At 39.3% G+C, this 21,400-nt stretch overlaps 1 protein-coding gene across 1 annotated transcript; it reads right to left on the reverse strand.

The window, feature by feature from the left end:
• Positions 1-2,797: 2,797 nt before the first annotated feature.
• LOC127941921 (dihydrolipoyllysine-residue acetyltransferase component of pyruvate dehydrogenase complex, mitochondrial-like) lies at positions 2,798-20,977 on the reverse strand. Its single transcript, XM_052537409.1, has 15 exons — positions 20,833-20,977; positions 20,438-20,700; positions 15,001-15,102; positions 14,641-14,765; positions 14,148-14,307; positions 13,875-14,001; positions 12,384-12,541; positions 8,993-9,146; positions 8,345-8,412; positions 5,043-5,144; positions 4,816-4,923; positions 4,605-4,723; positions 4,337-4,499; positions 3,970-4,106; positions 2,798-3,858 (listed from the first exon to the last, which is right to left on the reverse strand). Exons 1-15 carry the CDS (start codon positions 20,960-20,962, stop codon positions 3,729-3,731), a joined length of 2,046 nt encoding a protein of 681 aa, XP_052393369.1. The 5' UTR covers positions 20,963-20,977; the 3' UTR covers positions 2,798-3,728.
• Positions 20,978-21,400: the final 423 nt, after the last annotated feature.

The following is a 21,400-nucleotide window of genomic DNA, read 5'->3' on the forward strand; positions in this document are numbered from 1 at the left end:
TCAACCAGCACAGGCACGGTCAACTTCAGAGCTGTACACGTCGGGAACGGGAGTGAATATCAAAAATCTGTTCAGTCATTTCTGTCAGGCCCGGTCTGAAGTTCATCTGATAAAATTTTGGACAAAATTGAACAAGATTTCAGGGAGGAGTAGCGAAAAAACTGTATTTCATTCCATTCAATATGGCGGACAGACACCATATTGGAAAATGACAATTGAGACATCATCAGATTCGGCATAACCAAATGAATAAAATGACAAAAAAATAACAAAAATTCGATCAACATTTACAGTAGTTATAAGGGGTTTTGCAAGAATCATTATATCTCTTGAACACTAGGTGGCGCTGTCTTCGAACTTCCGGGATACCTCCGGGATATGGTATTGATGATGCCTATCGATTTTTGTGAAGATATGTACAGTAGATCAAAAGATATAGCAATTTATGACAAAATTCAAAATGGCGGACGGGTGGTCCTGGTGGTCTCGACAAAATTGACATCCACAGATTCGGAATGATCTAAAGAATCCGTAGACATCAATAAAATAATTTTCTGATGAACTGTTCAGAAGATATAAGCAAAAAAGTGCATTTTTGGTAACTCAACACCCATAGGTGGCGCTGTTCCCAAATTTGGCATGGACCCCCAGATCATGGTGCACATGAAGTGTACCAAGTTTGGTTTCGATTGATCAAAGTTTGGCCGAGATACAGCATCTCAACCGATTTGAGGTCAACCTCAGTAAGTTCACAGCATCATAACTTTTTTTTTCACTAGTGTTCAAAAAATTCTGTTCAGTCATTTCTGTGCGGCTCAGTCCAAAGAACATCTGAGCCAAATTCCAGAAGAATTGGACCAATTTTGAAGGAGGAGTAGTGTTTAGACTGAATACTGTACTTTTCAAAATGGCCGCTACTGTAATGGGCGGAGTCTTAATGTAAAGTGTGGAATGGAATCTCCATGAAGGGACAAAACATATGTACTAAGTTTTATTTTCATAGAATTAGTGGTTCAAGAGTTATTAATGTTTGAATGTTGAATTTTTGAACTGGTGGTGGCGCTGTAGAGTTGGTCCTAGAGACCCCAAAGTTGGTCAGATCACTAATAATGGTCATCTCTACAAGTGTGCCAAATTTCATCATTTTCCCATGTTCCCTTCATAGGGCTGCCATAGACTCCCATTGGAGAGGAAGAAAAAGAAGAAGAATAATAATAATAAAGAAAACGTACAGATACAATAGGGGCTACAGCCCTTTGGGCTTGGCCCCTAATTAAAGCTGCAAGCAGCCTTTCTGGGGCCAAGCCCTTATTGCTCTTTGGCTTTTAAGGGTTTTACATGCAACTTTTTCAGCACTTTTCCAGAACAGATAGATTCAGAACTACAGATAAGGTGAAATCAGAAGGTCTGATGAGAACGAACGCAGAATGAAGTTACAAAAACACACTTCTTTTTGATCCCATTTTAAGAAACTTTAGTACAGCTCTTACCCATGTAATAAAGGAATTGAAATGACAACTTTATAGCCAATTTTAAACTTTACCCATATAGGTTTCGAACCCACAACCTCACAGGTTCAGAACCAACGCCTTAGCTAAGTGTGCCACATTAGTTGACACACAATTTTCACGGCACAGAAGAGAGGTTAAGGTGTGAGAATGATCTCTCACAAGCCCGAAGTAGCATTTTAGCCAGATTAGCATGCTACGCTAAAAAATGCTAACATTGTCAAAGTTAACCAGATTGCTCAAGAGACCCATTAGAGTGAATAGAAAAGTGTTAGCATTTTAGTTCATTAGCATGCTAAGCTAACTAGCATAAATCAACAAGCACAGGCACGGTCAACTTCGGAGCTGTACATCTCTGGAACGGGAGTGAATATCAAAAATCTGTTGAGTCATTTCTGTCAGGCCCGGTCTGAAGTTCATCTGATAAAATTTTTAACAAAATTGAACAAGATTTCAGGGAGGAGTAGTGAAAAAACTGTATTTCATTCCATTCAATATGGCGGACAGACGCCATGTTGGAAAATGACAATTGAGACATCGTCAGAATCGGCATAACCAAAGGAATAAAATGACATAAAAATAACAAAAATCGATCAACATTTACAGTAGTTATAAGGGGTTTTGCAAGAATCGTTATATCTCTTGAACACTAGGTGGCGCTGTCTTCCAACTTCCGGGGTACTTCCGGCACATGGTGTTGATGATGCCTATCGATTTTTGTGAAGATTTGTACAGTAGTTCAAAAGTTAGAGCAATTTTTGACAAATTTCAAAATGGCGGACGGGTGGTCCAGGTGGTCTTGACAAAATTGACATCCACAGATTCGAAATGATCTACAGAAACCATAGACATCAAGATCATAATTTTCTGATGAATTGTTCAGAAGTTATAAGCTAAAAAGTGCATTTTTGGTATCTCAACACCCATAGGTGGCGCTGTTCCCAAATTTAGCATGGACCCCCAGATCATGGTGTAGATGAAGTGTACCAAGATTGGTATCGATTGATCAAAGTTTGGCCGAGATACAGCATCTCTACCGATTTGAGGTCAACCTCTGTAAGTTCACAGCATCATAACTTTTTTTTTCACTAGTGTTCAAAAAATTCTGTTCAGTCTATTCTGTGCGGCTCAGTCCAAAGATTATCTGTGCCAAATTTCAGAAGAATTGGACCAATTTTGAAGGAGGAGTAGTGTTTAGACTGATTACTGTACTTTTCAAAATGGCTGCTACTGTAATGGGCGGAGTCTTAATGTAAGATATGGAATGGAATCTTCATGAAGAGTCAAAACAGATGTACTAAGTTTTATTTTCATAGAATTAGTGGTTCAAGAGTTATTAACGTTTGAATGTTGAAATTTTGAGCTGGTGGTGGCGCTATAGAGTTTGGCCTAGAGACCCCAAAGTTGGTCAGGTCACTTATAATGACCAGTTCTACAAGTGTGCCAAATTTTATCATTTTCCCATGTTCCCTTCATAGGGCTACCATAGACTCCCATTAGACGAGAAGAAGAAGAAGAAGAAGAAGAATAATAATAATAATAATAAAACATACAGATACAATAGGGGCTACAGCCCTCTGGGCTTGGCCCCTAATAAAACATACAGATACAATAGGGGCTACAGCCCTCTGGGCTTGGCCCCTAAATACGTCAGATATTTAACTCGGAGAGTAACAGTCCAAATATATGTTTACTGTGCAATAATACAGAAAATAAAAATATGCACAAAATAATGTGTCATAAAAAAATTCCAATTGCAGTCGGACATTATTTGGAACACACACACATGTCCAGATCTCATCATGTTTTTTTCTTATATAGAAAGGACACTCGCATTGTGCCAATGAATGTGTCATTGATACATGGAAACAATTCAGAGCTTGCAGGTATAGACCCATGAGACACAGACAGTGTTCTTTGATCTAATGGCAAACACGGACATACAGTGCTTGTAACAATATAAGGAAAATGAAAACCCTTGTCCAGCAGTATCTTCTGATACTCCAGATAATTACCTTAACTATGACTTTGGGTTGAGAGGTTACTTCAGGATTTAGGAAGCAATGTTGTAAAATTACAATATATGAAAGGGAGTATGTGAGAGGAGAGAAAAAAACCTGTTATAATTCCCAGGGAGAGAATATAACTAATGAGAGGTCTCTTCAAATTTTAGAGTCCACAATTTTTTTTAATGGGGGGCAGGGCCCTTAAACTGCCTGCTCACAGGAGCATGTTGTACGGTTTCTCCAGGAACTTGCGAAACTCGGCCAGCCACTGTGCACCGACAGAACCGTCTACCACCCGGTGATCACAGCTCAGGGTCACTGACATCATGCTAGCCACATCAAACCTATGAGAGACACAGAAAACACATGTATTGACTAAAGGAACTCTTTTAAGAGCGCCATATACTTTAGTAGGACTGATGGCAAATTAATGTTTCCCTACTTCCCTTGCTCACCCTTTGTCGTTGTCCGCAGGCAGCAGTCTGTTTTCTGAGCCACCCACAGCCAGAATGCAGGCTTGAGGAGGGTTAATGACAGCTGAAAAATGCTTGATGCCATTCATGCCCAGATTGGAAATAGTGAAGGTGCCACCCTAGAAAAACAAAAAATGTTTGCTTTGAAAAAACAACAAGTAATTCATTTTTGTATACAAATTACATTTTTATACCATTTTATCTACACACATATTGCTGATTTAAATTAGTAAAATAAAAATAAACTATTTATTCAGCAAGGAAGAATTAAATTGATCAAAAGTGAAGACATTTATTATGTTACAAAAATATTATTTCACCACCTAGATGGACCACCTAAAACACTCACCTGGAATTCATGCAGTAGTAGTTTACCCTCTCGTGCTTTAGCAGCTAATATAGCTACGTCTTTGCTGATAGTCGCAAGTCCCTTAATATGAGCATTAAATACAATGGGAGTGATTAGACCCATAGGCGTACTGACTGCAACATTGATATCCACCACATGATTTCTGTGTAGAGAGAAAAAAAAGCACTTTAATTTCAAAGTCACAGCAATTACTGATAATTGCACTCAAATAGTTAAGAGAAGAATTGCATTGTGGAAGTCCACTCACTGTCTGATGACTGTATCCATCCAGTAGGAGTTGGCCTCTGGCACCTTTAAACAGGCCAGAGATGAGGCCTTGATTATAAAGTCATTGACCGAGAGTTTGATGTTATCAGCTTTCAGCTCCTGATCATGAGGAAAAGGTACAGTTTCAATTAGGACTCCTGCAATTTGGTGTTCACTATCATATCACAGCCATGTAACCCGAGATCACTCACGGAATTAAGTTCTTTCCGGAGTTCAAGAACTTGGTCCATGTTGACATCGATAGACAAATAATAGTGAGGAATAGTTTGTTTGGACTGCGTCAACCTCTGGGCGATCACCTAGGTAGCACATCAGCAAAGAGAAAAGCAGCGAAACAGAGCATTATGGGTAACACACTGTAAAAGTCTTCATGTATGCATACAGAATATAAAGAGGTTTCTATGGTCAGTGGGCTCACTCTGCGGATGTTGCTAATGGGTATGTCGGTGAAGGTTTCTGTAGGTACAGAAGCAACAGCTGGGGCAGCTGGAGGACTGGGTTTGGGGGCAGCAGCTGGTGCCTGGTGGTATCAAACAGAACGTTTCATGAAAGAATGAACATAAAATATGAAAAAGAAAAGAAGAAATGAAAAGAAAAACATAAAAAGAATGACTTTTACACTGCATTTTTACTACTGTAACAGAACAAAACACGTTATGCATTTTCTGCTCCAAATAACTAGGGTTGGGTTGGGTACCGAAACCCGGTACCTAAGGAACTGGTATGCACCGAACCGTATAAGAATGCAGATTTCGGTGTCTCTTAAATGCCTGAGTGATCGATTTAAATATTTGTCCTGGTTCTCTGAAATGTACACAAGAAGCACGGGCATCACAAGGCTTTTTTAGTGGGGCTATAGAATTTAGCTCCATAAACTGTACACAAATTCCCAATCACCTCAGAGTCAGTGCCCTTAAAATTCATATATAAATGGCAGCAGCCCCGTCTGCTCTACGTCTTTCAGCGTGCTCTTCAATCCGCAGACTGCGGCGGAGCAGTGTGAGCGAACTCAAACAGAAACAGAGGAAACAAGGTGTGTTTATTGATAGATTGTTAGAATATCCGTATCTGTGCAGTTTTTTTGTCATAAATACAGTTTACAAAAGGTCACGAGGGAGCAGTCGGTTTCTCATCTATGGATAGAGGCTTAGAGTAAGGGAAACTTGGGAAATGAGTGCATCCAAGGAGTGTGTGAATGCTATGGATTTATATAAATCATTTTAATGTTCTTTAATGTTATCCTTTTTAGGCTTTTTAAAGTAATTAATTAATTTATTTTCATAGAAGTATTCAGGCACTGTTTAGGAATGTTTAGGAACTGGTACCATTTTAAAAGTATCGAAATGGTACCGGTATCGTATAAAACCCAATCGATACCCAACCCTACAAAAGAACTAAGAAATCTATGGACTTGCATTTTCTAAGCTGATTTTGGGGGAATTCTGAAAAAAAAAATGTATGTATGTGTATACATAGATAGATAGATAGATAGATAGATAAAAAGAAAATGATTTTAAATAAATTTGACAATATACTTCATAAAAGGACATGTCAGGGGTGAAAGACAGTGCTATTTTACTACCAGGGCCGGGTATCAACACAAATGTGATGATTTGATTTCAATTCACAAGCTTCCAATCTGATTCAATTCAATATTGATTATTTTGCATATATATCAGAAACACTAAATGGCAAATTTTCTCAAGGAAAAAAAACTCAACTAATAGTGTAATATATGTGTATATATATATATATATATATATATATATATATATATATATATATATATATATATATATATATATATATATATATATATGTCAGTTAGTGCTACATTATTATAATATTGAAGGTAAAAGTTAACAGATTTGTATACAAACACTTAAATTACACTAATATAGTTATACGAACTTAATTACATAATTATCTTTCTACTCCAATTAGTTGTTTTGAAATATAAACATTTAACTAGTGGCTGTCATTAAAACTTGATGGATTTTCAAACATAATTATTAAAGAGCAGTGAAAATTATAATGAATATGTTATGTGGTTCATACATTTAGCAGAATGCCCCTATTTGGAGTAAATTTTTCGAGCTAACTAATGTGTTTGAGGTCACCGAATATGTTTTTTTTGGATGTAAATGTGACGTGACATATTGTTTAAAAGCTGTTATACTAAAGCCTTTCTTAGTCTTTTCTTCTGTATGAGCGATTACATGAGAGAGAATTTTGTATTTCAGTAAGTTGTACATTTTCTTCTAGCCTTGGGGTGTTAATTTGTGTTCATTTCATGCTGTAACTGCTATTAAAGTAGAGGAGATGATTAGTTTGATTGGCTTCTCTTGAACTGAGGTGCTACAACGACCTGTCACCCCACATTAAATAGCATCAAAATAGTTTACATTTTTTGAAAATTGTAATAAAATGAACAGAGCTTAACATCTGAGACTTTGTTTCATATCAAAAGTAACAAAGCACAAAGTTTATTGTGATTTATTGGATGGGAGGGGCGCTACGATGTTCCATTCACTAACTGAAAATAAGCTAGACTAATCTATTCTTAGGATTTAAGAATCAATATTGTTTCATAAAAAAAAGAAAAAAAAAAAGTAATATATATATATATATATATATATATATATATATATATATATATATATATATATATATACAGTGGGGATCGAAAGTTTGGGCACCCCTTGCAGAATCTGTGAAAATATGAGTAATTTTTTTTAAAGATTCAAACATTCACTGATGCTGCAGAAGGAAACAAGATGCATTAAGAGCTGGGGGGTGAAAACTTTTGGAATTTGAAGATCAAGGTAAATTGTACTTAATTTGTGTACCGGGAAACATACAAGTATCTTCTGTTGCTTACGAAGGGCAGAACTAAATGGAAAAAAATTATATTTCAACAAAATAAGAAAAATTTGGCCATCTTCATCGTGTTCAAAAGTTTTCACCCCCCAGCTCTTAATTCATCTTGTTTCCTTCTGGAGCATCAGTGAATGTTTGAATCTTTTTTAATAGTTGTGTTTGAGTCCCTCAAATGTCCTCAGTGTGATAAGATGTATCTCAAAATCATAAAGTCACTGCTTGAAAGGGTTCAAATATGCAAAGATGCTGGAAAACTGAAGAATCTGCAGGACTTTAAAGATTTTTCTGAAGAACGCTGCTCAGTTTAACTGTTCAGAACAAACAAGGGACTCATGCACAACCATCACAAAACAGAAAGACAGTCAAGGATCATCAGGTAACAGCACACAGTATTAAGAACCAAGGGTTCCAAAACTTTTGAGTGGGGTTATTTTAATAATTTCAGCATTTATTTTGTCTTGTGGACTAAATGTTAATATCTTTTATGTACAATATCTTACTCAGGACAGTACTAAATAAAATATAACATGCATTTAGTATGATCTCTCTTATTTTTTGAAAATTCCTCGCATTTTCACAGATTCTGCAAGGGGTGCCCAAACTTTCGATCCCCACTGTATATATATATATATATATATATATATATATATATATATATATATATATATATATATATATATATACTATATTTCTTTTTTTTTCTTCTTTTTTTTAATGAAACAATATTGATTCATTATCTCTCATTTTCAATCTGGGCTTTCTCAGAAATTTCCATTCCATTATTGGAAAGGCCCAAATCAATTTTGGTGGTTCTGGCAGCTTCAAAATGTAATGACTTACAGGAGTAGGCTTAAGTGGAACAAAACTGTTGATATCTTTCCAGGTGACTCTACCATCTGGTCCAGTTCCTATGGACACAGCAATAGCATATTCCCACTTCAGTCAGAGTCACCCATAAATGATACAAGTAAAAAGATATTTACATGCAAAGGAAACGAACTGATAGTATTAAAGCTGCAGTAGGTAACTGTAGGTAAAAATGTATTTTTTACATATTTGTTAAACCTGTCATTATGTCCTGACAGTAGATTATGAGACACATAATCTTTGAAAAAAATCAAGCTCCTCCCAGTGGTCCTATTGCCATTTGCAGAAATACACCGCTCCCGGTAAGAAACAACCAATCAAAGCTGCGGTCCGTAACTCTTTTTGTGTTCAAAATGTACAAAATGTTTTTTCCAAACAGTGTTTTTAGTCTGTCCTGAATCATTAGGGTACACCTATAATAAGTATTTATATTCGGACTATTTTAGATAGCTTCGGGGGTACCGCAGCGGAGTAACCCAGTACTGTTGTGATTCTCCATAGACATAAACATAGAGAAGTAGCTCCGGCTACAATGTTCTTCCGCAAGACGCAAGCAGTTCTGTTAACTGCTAGAGCGTCAAAAGTTACGGACTGCAGCTTTAAAAGTCAAAGCAATCCAACCTGTGACTTGGGCGATGTCAATTCCCTTCTCAGCAGCCAGTTTCTTGGCTAGAGGACTGGCAAACACTCTACCCTTCTCAGGAGCAGCAGAGTTGGCTGGAGCAGTGGGAGGTGTTGGGCTGGGAGCTGCTGGAGCTGGAGGTGGGGCAGCCACCTGAGAAGAGAAGTACAATTATAAGTCATGTAAGTGAAAGTCATGACATCTGTCAAGTATGTTAACCCTTGGTAAATGTCATGTAAGTGAAACCCATACTAGGAATTGGTGCTCTTCATTTAACCCATCTAGAGCAGTGGACAGCTATATATCCAGCACCTGGGGAGCAACTGGAGGTTCAGTGTCTTGCTTAAGGGCACTTCAGCCATGGGTATTGAGACTTGACCTGCGACCTTCAGGTTACAAGTCCAACTCTCTAACCATTAGGCCATAGCTGCCCCCAATAATTGAATATTCAAAATTCTGGATTATTAAAACAGAGATTAGAACATGTTATGTTTCTAAAATTGCAACTACGACTGACAGCAATTTGTTGTAGTCTAATATTAACATCGACTCCTGGGGAACTGCCATGGCCTGATCGCAGTACTTCAAAACACTGCAAACATTTCTAAGTGACCTTTCACTTTTATTCATAGCATGACCGGTTGATATTACATTTTCAGTAAGCATGACCTTGACTTTCATCACAGCTATCTTTAGGTGGCCACGTATAAAGTTTATCACACCACATGAGGACCTGTTGCTCATGTCAATCAAAGTGCTGTTTCAACTAAAAGGAAAGTGGACAATAAATGACTAGGGATGCATCAATCCGATATTTGGGATTGGTATCAGATCCAATACTGGCATTATCTGTGAATCGGGTATCGTCAAACGAGACCGATACGTGAAAGGCACAAAAAAATTATAAAGCACCAAAACGTTTTCATTCACATCTTTCAAGTGTTCTGAAGCTGTTCCATAGTTCTATGTGAGGTACAGATTACTACTGAAGTCATTCAAGCTTTTTCATAAGCTTAATCGTTTGATTAAACCGGTTCTTCTTAGTGAACTGGTTGAATCATTTCACCATATCGGACTGAATCATTTGAACCGGTTTGCATCTAGAATAAGCATTAATCCACAAATTATTTACTTTTTTTAACCTGGCCAACACTCTCTATAAGTCTAAATAAACCAATACCCTGGAATAATTTATTTTCTCAAACAGTACACTGACTGAACTGCTGTGAAGAGAGAACTGAAGATGAATAGGAGCTGAGCAACATGTGTGTTGAACTAACTTTTCTATGTGGACTTGGAGGGCTGCGCAGCCTGCATTGTGACTCCATGTCGTTTCAAAATCATCATTTTGCGCACAGGATGTACATAAGCCTTCTGTACCGTATGTATTGGTGCCTTTAGTATTATAATACTTTCTGCGCAATCAAAGATCATTAATAGTCTTTCTTATTCTGTCCTATCTATCACATGTTGCTGCCTTTATTACTGTGCTATACATTTAAAAGATACGTCTTTTAGATTTCTATATAAATGTATATGCTTGCTTTTTCATGAATGTATTTTACAACAATACAAAGAGCAATGTGTAACATTTTACCTGATTTAGATTTTATTAAATTGTTGTGCACCCGTGATTTTTCTAGAATCTAGAGTATCTTTTGCTGCTGAATTATCCACTAGCCTAGTTTATAGTAGTATTTTTGTCATACATTACGATTATATATATATATATTTATTATTTATATTTCATTAAAATTAAGTTGTTTATATTTAGTAGATTCTGACTACCACAAAAGAGTGATGATCAGGTCAATACAGAAAAGTATAGAAATTCTACATTGATTTAAAAAAAAAAAAAAACCTGTGCTGGATTGGATCGATATCAGCAGATAGTCCAAATTTTTGTTATCGGATCCGATCAGTTCTGAAAAAATGGTATCGTTGCATCCCTATAAATGACTGATGTTAAAAATTCCAAATCTTTTTTTTTTGATTTTATTAAGTTTTCAGCAGACACATAAGAGGTGTTACAACAGATGTAAAATGAAACACGGTGTCTGAAAGAAAAAGGAAATCAACAGAACAGTTCCACACAGCAATATAGACACAACAACACCCCCACCCCACCGCTAAGGCCACTCGTAGCACTCACAAGTAGATTAAAAATAAAAATTCTTGACATCCCGATAAGGCCTTCAATAGTAGTCAGTACAGGGCTCCAGGTTTTATTAAATGATCTCAGTAAACCTTTAAGAGAATGTATAATTTTTTCAAAGTGGATGCATTGCAAAACCTATCTTTTCCAATTATCATGTGATTGAGGAGAAGCATGCTTCCATTTAAGGAGGATGGCACGCCTGCTCAGCAAAGTAGTAAAGGCAATGACGCAGTGCGCTGTAACTGGTTTACACGAGATTGGGGAAAGGCCGAGCAGGAAAGTCAAGGAATTAGGGACAATAGTATAATTAAGGGCCTGTGAGAGAGTTCAGAAAATTGGTCACTGGAAATGGAAATGTCAATGCCCAAATCATTCTTCCAGGTTAGCTTAAGGGAGTCAATCGGAGAAGGGGTTAAGGAGATTATTTTACTGTAAATGGTCAAAATCAGTCGTCTTTGACCAGAGTCGAGTCGTAAGAATAGAATCAATGTCTGATTCGATTGGATGATTGGGAAAATTGGGAAATAGCTTTTGAATAAAGTGTCTCACTTGAGAAAAAAAAAAAAGATTAGTGTTAAATTTAGCTGATAAATAGAGAAAGAGGAGAAGACTTTGTTTTCATATAGGTCGTTTAGAGTAGAGAGACCCTTAGATGCCCAAATATCAAAGAAGTTATCTGAAAGGGATGGGGAAAATAAGTGATTATTTGAAATTGGCATATGAATCGATGCTGTATCTAGACCAAATTGTTTTCTGAATTAGTGCCAAATCTTAATAGTATTAATTTATTGGATTGCTCGAGATTTTGTGTACCCCAAAGGAAAGCTGGGAGCAGATATTAGAAAGTAAATAACGAGAGGATATCTCTACATGGCCCAATAGTAGTATCGAAAATTTGGCAGTGCTAAACCCCCTTCAGATTTGGGAAGCTGAAGAACTGACTTCCTGAAGCGAGCTGGTCTGGGAATCCATTCAATTGCTGATCTAAATTAGAGAAAAAGGATTTATTAATGCAGCCTGGAAGATGCTGGAAAAGATACAAAAACTTTGGCAGAACAACCATTTTAATAAGGTTTGCATGACCTATTTCTGAAAGGGAAAGGGAACTCCAAAAATTCTAATTCTTTTAAACAATAGCATTAGGTGTGCAAAATTAATCATAGTAATAATTACATTAAACAACAGACACAAATAAATAATAAAGGTCTTTTAGAAAAGATAGAGCACTTTACCGGTGTTGCATCAACCCCTGTCTCTGAATAGTCAGCAAACGCGCTAATGTCGGATTCCTTTTGCACAATGATGCAGAGGGGAGTGCCGAGGGGAATATCCTTGGTGCCCTCAGCAATCAATATCTTGGCCAGGTAACCCTCTTCCATTACCTCAACACCTGAATGTCACAGGAAAAAATTACTTTACATACAGTAGTGTGGTTAATGCAAACTCTAGACATTCTACATTTCTTTAAAATCTGGTTTATGAATATACATTTGTTTGTGTATGAATGTTTATTGGTTTCATATCTAAATATACACTAATGTTCAAAAGGTCAGGGTCAGCAAGTGTTTTAAAGCAATTAATACTTGGTGACAGTAAAGACTAGGGGTGCTCCGATCACAATCGGCCGATCGTTAATGCGCATCTCGTCAGTAAAGCCGGTTCTCTAATAAGCAGTTAATTCCATCAGGTGCGTGATTTCACATAGAGCAGCTGTTACAGCTGTTACACTTCATTTTCAGCGTTTTTTGGCGCATCTTCTCTATTAACAACGGCTCTGTGTAGTAACAGCTGCTCTATGTGAAATCACGCACCTGATGGAATTAACCGCTGATTAGAGAACCGGCTTTACTGAGGAGATGCGCATTAACGTTCGGCCGTTCGTGATCGGAGCACCCCTAGTAAAGACATTTATAATGTTTCAGCAGATTTGTATTTCCAATAAATGCTGTCTTTTGAATTTTCTACTTATCAGAAAATAATGAAAAAATGCATCATGATTTCCACAATACATACAACAATATTAAGCAGAACAACTGCTTTCAAGATTAATAATGATAAATGTTTCTTGAGCACCAATTCAGCATATTACAATCATTTCTGAATGATTGTGTGACACTGAAAACTGGTGTAATGGCTGCTGGAAATATAGCTTTGCCATCATAAACTGTAATAATATTTCACAGTATTATAGTTTTTACTGTATTTTTGATCAAATAACCTTTGAACATTTACATAAAATCGTTTAGCAGATGCTTTTATCCAAAGCGACTTACAACTGAGAACAATAGAAGCAATCAGACCAACAAGAGAACAACAACAGTATACATGACAGTTCTCAGTTAGTACAGAACACGTAGCCAGATTGTTGTTTTTTAATTTATTATACTTTTTTTTAAGAATATGATGGACAAGAAAAGCAAAAGTAAGTGCTATAATTAGATGGTTAAGTGCTGGCGAAAAAGATGAGTCTTTAGATGATTTTTTAAAATTAGTAAAGACTCAGCTGTTCGAATTGAGATTGAACTGTAGTATATAAATACTACTCTAACCACCACTTGATAAATTCAGAAATTATTTAATCTGCCAAAAAGATTTTAAACTCTTGCTATAAACCTATAAAAATCACCATGATTAGAAACCGTTATCAATGTGTTTAGAGTGGCTGGGATATGGCTATTATTGCAGAATCATAAAAATTAAAGGAAAAATAATTGACAATTTACCGACTGTTGCCTTATCTGTCTCAATTTCAACCAGCAGGTCTCCCTCAATCAGCTTCTCACCCACCTTCTTCTCCCAGCGATGCACGGTGCCCATATTCATGGTGGGGGAGAGAGCTGGGAGAGGAATCTAAAGAAAAGCAATACGGAACTTAATAATAGCATGTAATAATAGCTTGCTTATATGCTTAGACTGGCAAATATCACCAAATGTTTTTACGTCTGAATTAGCAATTTTGTTTGTAGTCATTTTCATATTTGGTCAACATCTCATACCTTCATGTGAGGTGGGTAAGAGCTTCCAGGAACCTGGAGCGGTGCAGGAGCAGCCGCAGGCGATGCTGGAGGGGGAGGGGCAGGGGAAGCAGCTGCAGGAGGGGCGGAGCTTGAGAGTTTATCCAATGTTAAGTCCTTAAATGCAGGGATGAGGTCAGGACTAAAGGAAAAAGGATAGATGATGTATATTAGGTTGAAAATTCTAGAAAACATCAGACATACATTCTATATCAGACACAGACTTTATACTTTCATAAAAAGCCAAGATCGAGAAAATCTTACATACATCATTAAGACCTTTTTTATGATGCACCGTTTCTCTGTGATACCACAACATTGATAGGAAAATTTCGGCTCATTACAAGTATAAAAACTTAATTAATTTCACCATTTATTTAATCATTTTACATTATTAAGGACATAATGCAATATGTATACCGCAAACAACATGATGATCTGTATCTTGGCACTGCAAGATAAAAATGATGCTTACTTGTCGACAGTAATACAAATGACATCTCCAACAGGCACATCTCTTGTACCCCCAGGGACTAAGATCTTGGCAAGGTAGCACTCATCCATCATTTCAAATCCAACCGTAGCCTTGTCTGTTTCAATCTGACCAAATCAAAATCAATGTGTAGAATTCAGACCTCATTAATCAATACCATCATGTCCTCACTACCACCTCAGATGTGCATTGATATTCAAAAATTATTCTATATTCAATAATATATGATCAATATTACTTACTTAATTTTGTTATCAATATTAAACTATCGGCTATAATTTTCAACTATGAATACTGATGTAGCGGACTGTGGCTTTGAGTAAAAAAGTGAATGTGCCTCACCTCAGCAATCAAATCTCCCTCATTGATTTTGTCACCTTCCTTCTTCTCCCAGCGTGCAATAGTGCCCGTCTGCATAGTGGGGGACAAAGCGGGTAGTTCCACCTGTAATAGAATCAATTAGGATAAATAAACAGAAACTTGTGAGCATTTATCATGAATGACTTTAAAGTCTTCTCATAGAATGTAATACATTACCAGTTAGAAGTGTTGAATAATTAAGAATTAGGATGACTTCTGATTAGGTTGATCATGCAACACGGAATATTCTATCACAAGGATATTAAAATAGAAAACAGTTATTTTAAATTGTACTATTATTCTACAAAATGATTTTTGATTGAATAATATGGGGGTAGGATTGTAGCAATATTTCAAATAAATAGTTTATGATCCAAAAAGAAATGTAAAGCTATTCACAAAAGAAATAATCATGTCCACAAATTAGTAGAATGAGATAAATATTCACAAATATATAAAATTTGATTTGCTAGTAAAAAACATATTCACAAATATACGCTTAGCATTTGTAGCTGGTCTGTGGTAGCTGTGTGGACCAGTGTTAATTTCGTTAACGAAGACGACAAAGAAAAATTTTCGTTAACAAACTTTTTTTATTTGACTGAGACGAGACAATGACGAGCTAAAAAAATGATATCTGATGACGATATTATGACAAAATTTATTACGCGTTTTTGTTAAATAGACGAGATTGGACTATAATGTTATTTGAAGACAACCGGACATTCAAAATGCATCCTATAGGCTATTGTCCTCGATCGGATAAGGGCCGTTTGCATATCTAGTCAGTGTAGCAGCCACAGTGGATGGATAGACTAATAAAACACGAACTAGTGATCTGAAACAATGGCCTCAGCATCTGAAGGGGTAGGGATAAGGTAACCAGACATCCCGTTTTCCCCGGGAGCTACAATTTGTTGTAGATTAACTTAAAGTTAGTGAAGGCGGGATAGGTGGAATCGTGCTGATAGAAGTGCTCTCTCTCGCGCACACGCACGCTCCACTTCCTCAGTTCTCATAAACAGCGCGCGTTCAGTTCCCTCTCGAGGCGGTAACTCAACATTACGTCAGCTAAGACATATATGGGAACTCTTCCCTTCTTCACTTTCACTGAAATCTTATTGGCTAACGCCAGCTGGGGACAGCTGGCCAATTGACGTGAAGCATGCAAATACTGACAGGTCAGCGGGCAGTATAAAATGCATGGGCGCGAAAATTACGTCAGAATCTCTTTCTTCACGCTAGAAGTCTTATCTAAGTCATCGTGGAAGTTGCAATAGAGGACTACTCACCCTGTTTTTCCTCTACGCATCCGATGGCTGCTAATGCTAGATTCTGACCTTCACCAGTTCTGTGTGACTTGCCTGGGTTTCTCACACGGACCACACGTGTGCGCCCACTGTGCCGAGCTGCCAGTGCGCGCCCTCAGAGCCAGAGTGGCTCGGAAAACAGCGGGAATGAGGCCCCGCCCCGCGAACTTCGTCCTCTTCGGAGCTGGCGAGGAAAACGACTCCATGTCGCTTTCAACGTCGGAAGAGGTTTGGTAAAAGACCACCCCGACCAAGAGGGCCCTGCAGACCTCCAGGAGGAGCTCATCAGGGTCTTCGGAAAGGCGGTCACGGAGCTGGGTCTCACTTGCAATGCACCTGACGAGCCTGTGAAAGGTAACTGGACTCGTGGCTCCTCCAGTCGAGCTGCTACCAGACGGCATTGAGGCATGCAAGAGCTCGTGGTGAAGTCGTGGGCTGCACCCCAATTGGCGCGCACCCACTTTGCTACGCAGGCCATGTTCACGCACGAGGACGGGGGGGAAACCCTCCCCCCGTCGAGGAGACCGTTACCGCACACCTGTGCCCGTCTCACTCTGCATTTGGTGCAGCCTGCCTTCCAAGCCGTGCAGTTTACGGCCCTTAGACGGACAAAGCCTATACTTCTGAGGGAAGGCAGCTTCTGTTCTTCATGCCAGGGCAATACTCAAGGTGTTTCAGGCAGACGGCGGCACAGTAGCGCTGATGTCATCAGGGATCTGCGCGCGGCAACTGATCTCACGCTGATGGCTACTAGCGCTCTGCTCATCCATTTCATGGGGCTCATGGTCGTCCTTACAGGCACCTATGGCTTACCCTAGCTGTCCTGGAAGACGCGGACCGTAGGAGGCTCCTAAACGTTCCAGTTGCTACCTCCGGCCTCTTTGATGACGTCATGGAGCTTTTGAGGGCGGCAGTGGCTCAGTGGTTCATGTAGGTTGTCTACAAACCAGAAGGTTGGTGGTACGATCCCCGGCTCCACCTGACCAAGTGTCGAGGTGTCCTTGAGCAAGACACCTAACCCCAGCTGCTCCCGACGAGCTGTATGGCGCCTTGCATGGCTGACACCGCAGTGGGTGTATGAATGAGTGTGTGAATGGGTGAATGTGAGGCAACTTGTAAAGCACTTTGGATGGCCATGTGGTCTGTTGAAAGCGCTATATAAATGCAGTCCATTTACCATTTACCATTTTCTCAGAGACGTGGAAAGCGCGCCAAGGTAATGAGCCACGTGATGCCCCGTCGCTCACTCCAGCCTTCATCTGCGAGGTTCTGCTCTTATGCACCTCGTCAGGCTCTAAAACTAGCTAAATAGCCCACCGTGGCACCCCGCTCTGAACTGGATGCTCGTTTCGGCCGAAACCAGCAGTGGTAAGAGCCTGGGAGGAAACGTCGATTGCTATATGTGTTTAAATGTTGTTTGTGTGAGTAAAAATTTTATTATAGAAGCATCTATCCAAATTCTTGCACCCAACATTGTGTCACTCGCCCTGTCTCAAACAGCGCAGAGCCACAAGCCATGATTATAATGGCCTCTCGATGGCGCAAGACTGTCACACCATTACGCGACGCGACCTGCCCTCCCGCCAGTGCGTCCAGGCTCGCGGGGGCGGGGCCCTGATCAAAATAAGCCATCAGTGGCTGTAGAGGTAACGCGTCCGCGTGGATACTGGGAATAATTCACGACGGATATTCTCTCCAATTCAAATGCAGACCTCCCCGTTTCAATGGTGTGGTCCCGTCACTGACTTTGCCCCAAAACCGTCCTGTTCTGCGACAGGAAGTTCTCAGTCCTTGAGAGGGAGCGATAGAGCGAAATTTCCCCTCAGATCGGGCGGAATGCGCATGTTGAATTATCTGCATGATTGGCTGTTTTTAGCCCACTCAAGAGATGTGCTATCAGTCACGTGGAAATGCTTCGCCGTTAGGATACGCTTGGACTGCGTGTGAATATGCAGAAGGGCTTGTTTTTACGAGTCGGACGGTAACATATCTGGGAATATGTTTTGACTCGATGGCGATGCGAGCCCATCTCTCTCTAGAGCATTTCATCGACTCTGCGCTGTTTCAGACCGGGCAGGTCGTTTTCACTGAGGGAATTTCAGAGGCTTCTGGGACTGATGGCGGCGGCTTCTTCAGTGTGCCATCTGGGTCTGCTACATTGCGGCCACTACAGGCACATACGGTCATTCACAGTTGCGTCAGCACTCTGAGACCGTGGAACAGCCCGGATTTGTTCAGCCCAGGAGTTCTTTTCTCTACGAACGCGTCTACTTCAGGCTGGGGAGCAGTGCGTCTGGGTGTACCTGCCTCAGGCCTGTGGTTGGAGTCACAGAGAAGGTGGCACATAAACCGTTTGGAATTGGAAGCGTTGTCCTTATCCCTGCAAGCCTTTCAGTTGAAATTGGAGTGGCAACATGTTCTGATTCAAACTGACAACACGTCTGTGGTCTCGTACATAAATCGCCAGGGTGGCGTGCGCTCCAGAGCTCTATTAAAACAGGCAGCGAGTTTCCTGTTGTGGGCGGACTGACACTTAATCTCCATAAGAGCGTCGCACATCCCCGGTACTTTGAACCGTGGAGTGAGCATGCTTTCGAGGAACCAGATTCCTCAAGGAGATGGAGGCTTCACCCAGGATCAGATCTAATGATTTGGGAGGGAGGAAGTGGATTGTTTGCCACGAGCGAGAACACACACTGTAAGACGTTCTTCTCGCTATCTCACTCTTCACTGCTCTCACGGCGGGATTTTATACAGTTCCCATATACACCTTAGCTGACATAATGTTGAGTTAACGCCTCGAGAGGGAACATCTCTGGTTACTATCGTAACCTCGGTTCCCTGAGAGGCGGGAACGAGACATTACGTTAGCCGCCGTGGTCGCTGTTTGATCAGCTGTGCTAACGTTCAGTCGTGATTCTGACGTAATTTTCGCGCCCATGCATTTTATACTGCCCGCTGACCTGTCAGTATTTGCATGCTTCGCGTCAATTGGCCAGCTGTCCCCAGCTGGCGTTAGCCAATAAGATTTCAGTGAAAGTGGAGAAGGGAAGAGTTCCCATATACGTCTTAGCTGACGTAATGTCTCATTCCCGCCTCTCAGGGAACCAAGGTTACGATAGTAACCGGAGACGTTCTCAGCGCTCAAATACACACACAGCAGTTCAAATGTTTATCGTGTAGAGTATACCATGTAAATACAGTAGGTTATGTATTAAGTGAACGTAAACAGGTTTGTGAATATTGAACGTGTGTCAGTATTTCATGCGTGCCTTCCGTCTTAAAAGGAAGGCATTCCAAATTAAATACCTATCTGTCATTCATTTTAACCAACAAAAGATGTTAAATAAATGTATACATGTTAAGTAAAACCTACAGTATCTGAAAAATGAGTTTAGTAGACGTGGGTGGAATCGACCTATTTGTGGATTTTTTTGCAGTGGTGACACTAGAATTATTTTTTGTGAATAGCTCTAATTTATTTGTGGATCATAAACTATTTATTTGGAATATTGCTACAATCCTATATAGAATAAATGCATTATAACAAACTTATTTAAAGTGTACATGATCTGCATTGAAATGGTAGTTCAACAGTAATGTGGTATGCGATTGTGACATTCAGGATTCCCACAACTTCCAAATAAAACATCTCCATGACTGCTGTCCAAATTTTTTATATAATTCAGTTTTTATTTTATTTTTTTAAATAAGGATTTTTATTTATAGAGACTTGACTCACAAAATGCATTTTCCAGCTGATAAAATAGTTAAGAACCGAGTATTTATGTATAATCACTATAATCACTGTGCACTTCACTATATCTTACCTTTTCTCGGCATGAAATCTATGACAGTGTGCAGTTTTGAAGCTCAAAAATTTAGATTATTTTAGGTCATATGAGAAACTATAATGCCATGTCATGTCAGCATGGATCTCTGACAGCACACATAATTCATGACATATATATAACTACAGCACTGGTTTAACATCTTGAAGGTGACACCAACAGGCAGTGATGCGATATACCAAAATGTTATTTTTTGCTCTACTGAAAAAAAGAAAGTCAAAAAGTGGTGGATCACATAATAACATTAGTTTACCTTACCTTCTGATGTGGAGGCAGACTGTACATTCGCATGCTTTGACTGAAACTAGCCATTCGGCTTCGCAAGCCCCATGATCCGTTACTGAGGATGATGTTGTACTCTCGCCGACCGTGACACAAGCTCTGGATCCTGGCCGGACCGTTGGACTGGTATCGTCTGAGATGATGGCATGACACCGGTCCGGATCGTTGACTAGCAGCAGCAGCAGGACCTGGGAGGACACTGGGCCGGGTAAACCTGCCAGATGGGCGCACCTGCAACGCTAAACGCAACATTTTGAACGTGATGACACCTGTAAACTGTAAACAGACTCTGGATCTGAGTAAAGCCACTCTGGTATCAGAATATCTGACACCTCTATAAGAAGCGGCGGTCTGTTCGCCCCAAAACGTACCGAGCAACCTCACTTTCCAATGACCTCCCCACTCCAAAACATCCCACTTTACGACAGACAGACTCGACAGTCTCCTTCGTTTCGCCCCCCCAGTGACGCATCCGGGTTGCCAGATGTTTTTTTTGTGCATGATTTACAAAACTGCTCTTTTAAAATTTCTCATAACTGAGAGAATTGCTATCGCATATTATAACTATAAATACTACGTACGTAACACTGACATCCTTAGTTCAGCTCAGGAGATCATAAGATTATAGTATTATATATTCCAAGTAGGTGTACCCATCTCTTATATTCTGAAGGATTAGGAGAGTATAATTGTAAATACATGGCAACCTTTAAGCTGTCAAAGCCTGTCTGTGGAATGTGCTGCAGTTGTTCTTAACTAGTATGACATTCAAAGTTATAAATTATTTAAAAATCAATAAAGTCTTCTATTTCAACTTCAAAAGGTGTGTCTTGTTTCTGATTTTTAAATGAACATTTAAATTCAGTTTTTTTTCAGGGCACACTGAAAAATAAAGAAAATGTTTGTCTGAAAACCACAAGGTTTGGATTTTGGGTGCCC

This window comes from Carassius gibelio, chromosome A21 (assembly GCF_023724105.1).
Source record: "Carassius gibelio isolate Cgi1373 ecotype wild population from Czech Republic chromosome A21, carGib1.2-hapl.c, whole genome shotgun sequence".
In the NCBI taxonomy this organism is placed as follows: domain Eukaryota; kingdom Metazoa; phylum Chordata; class Actinopteri; order Cypriniformes; family Cyprinidae; genus Carassius; species Carassius gibelio.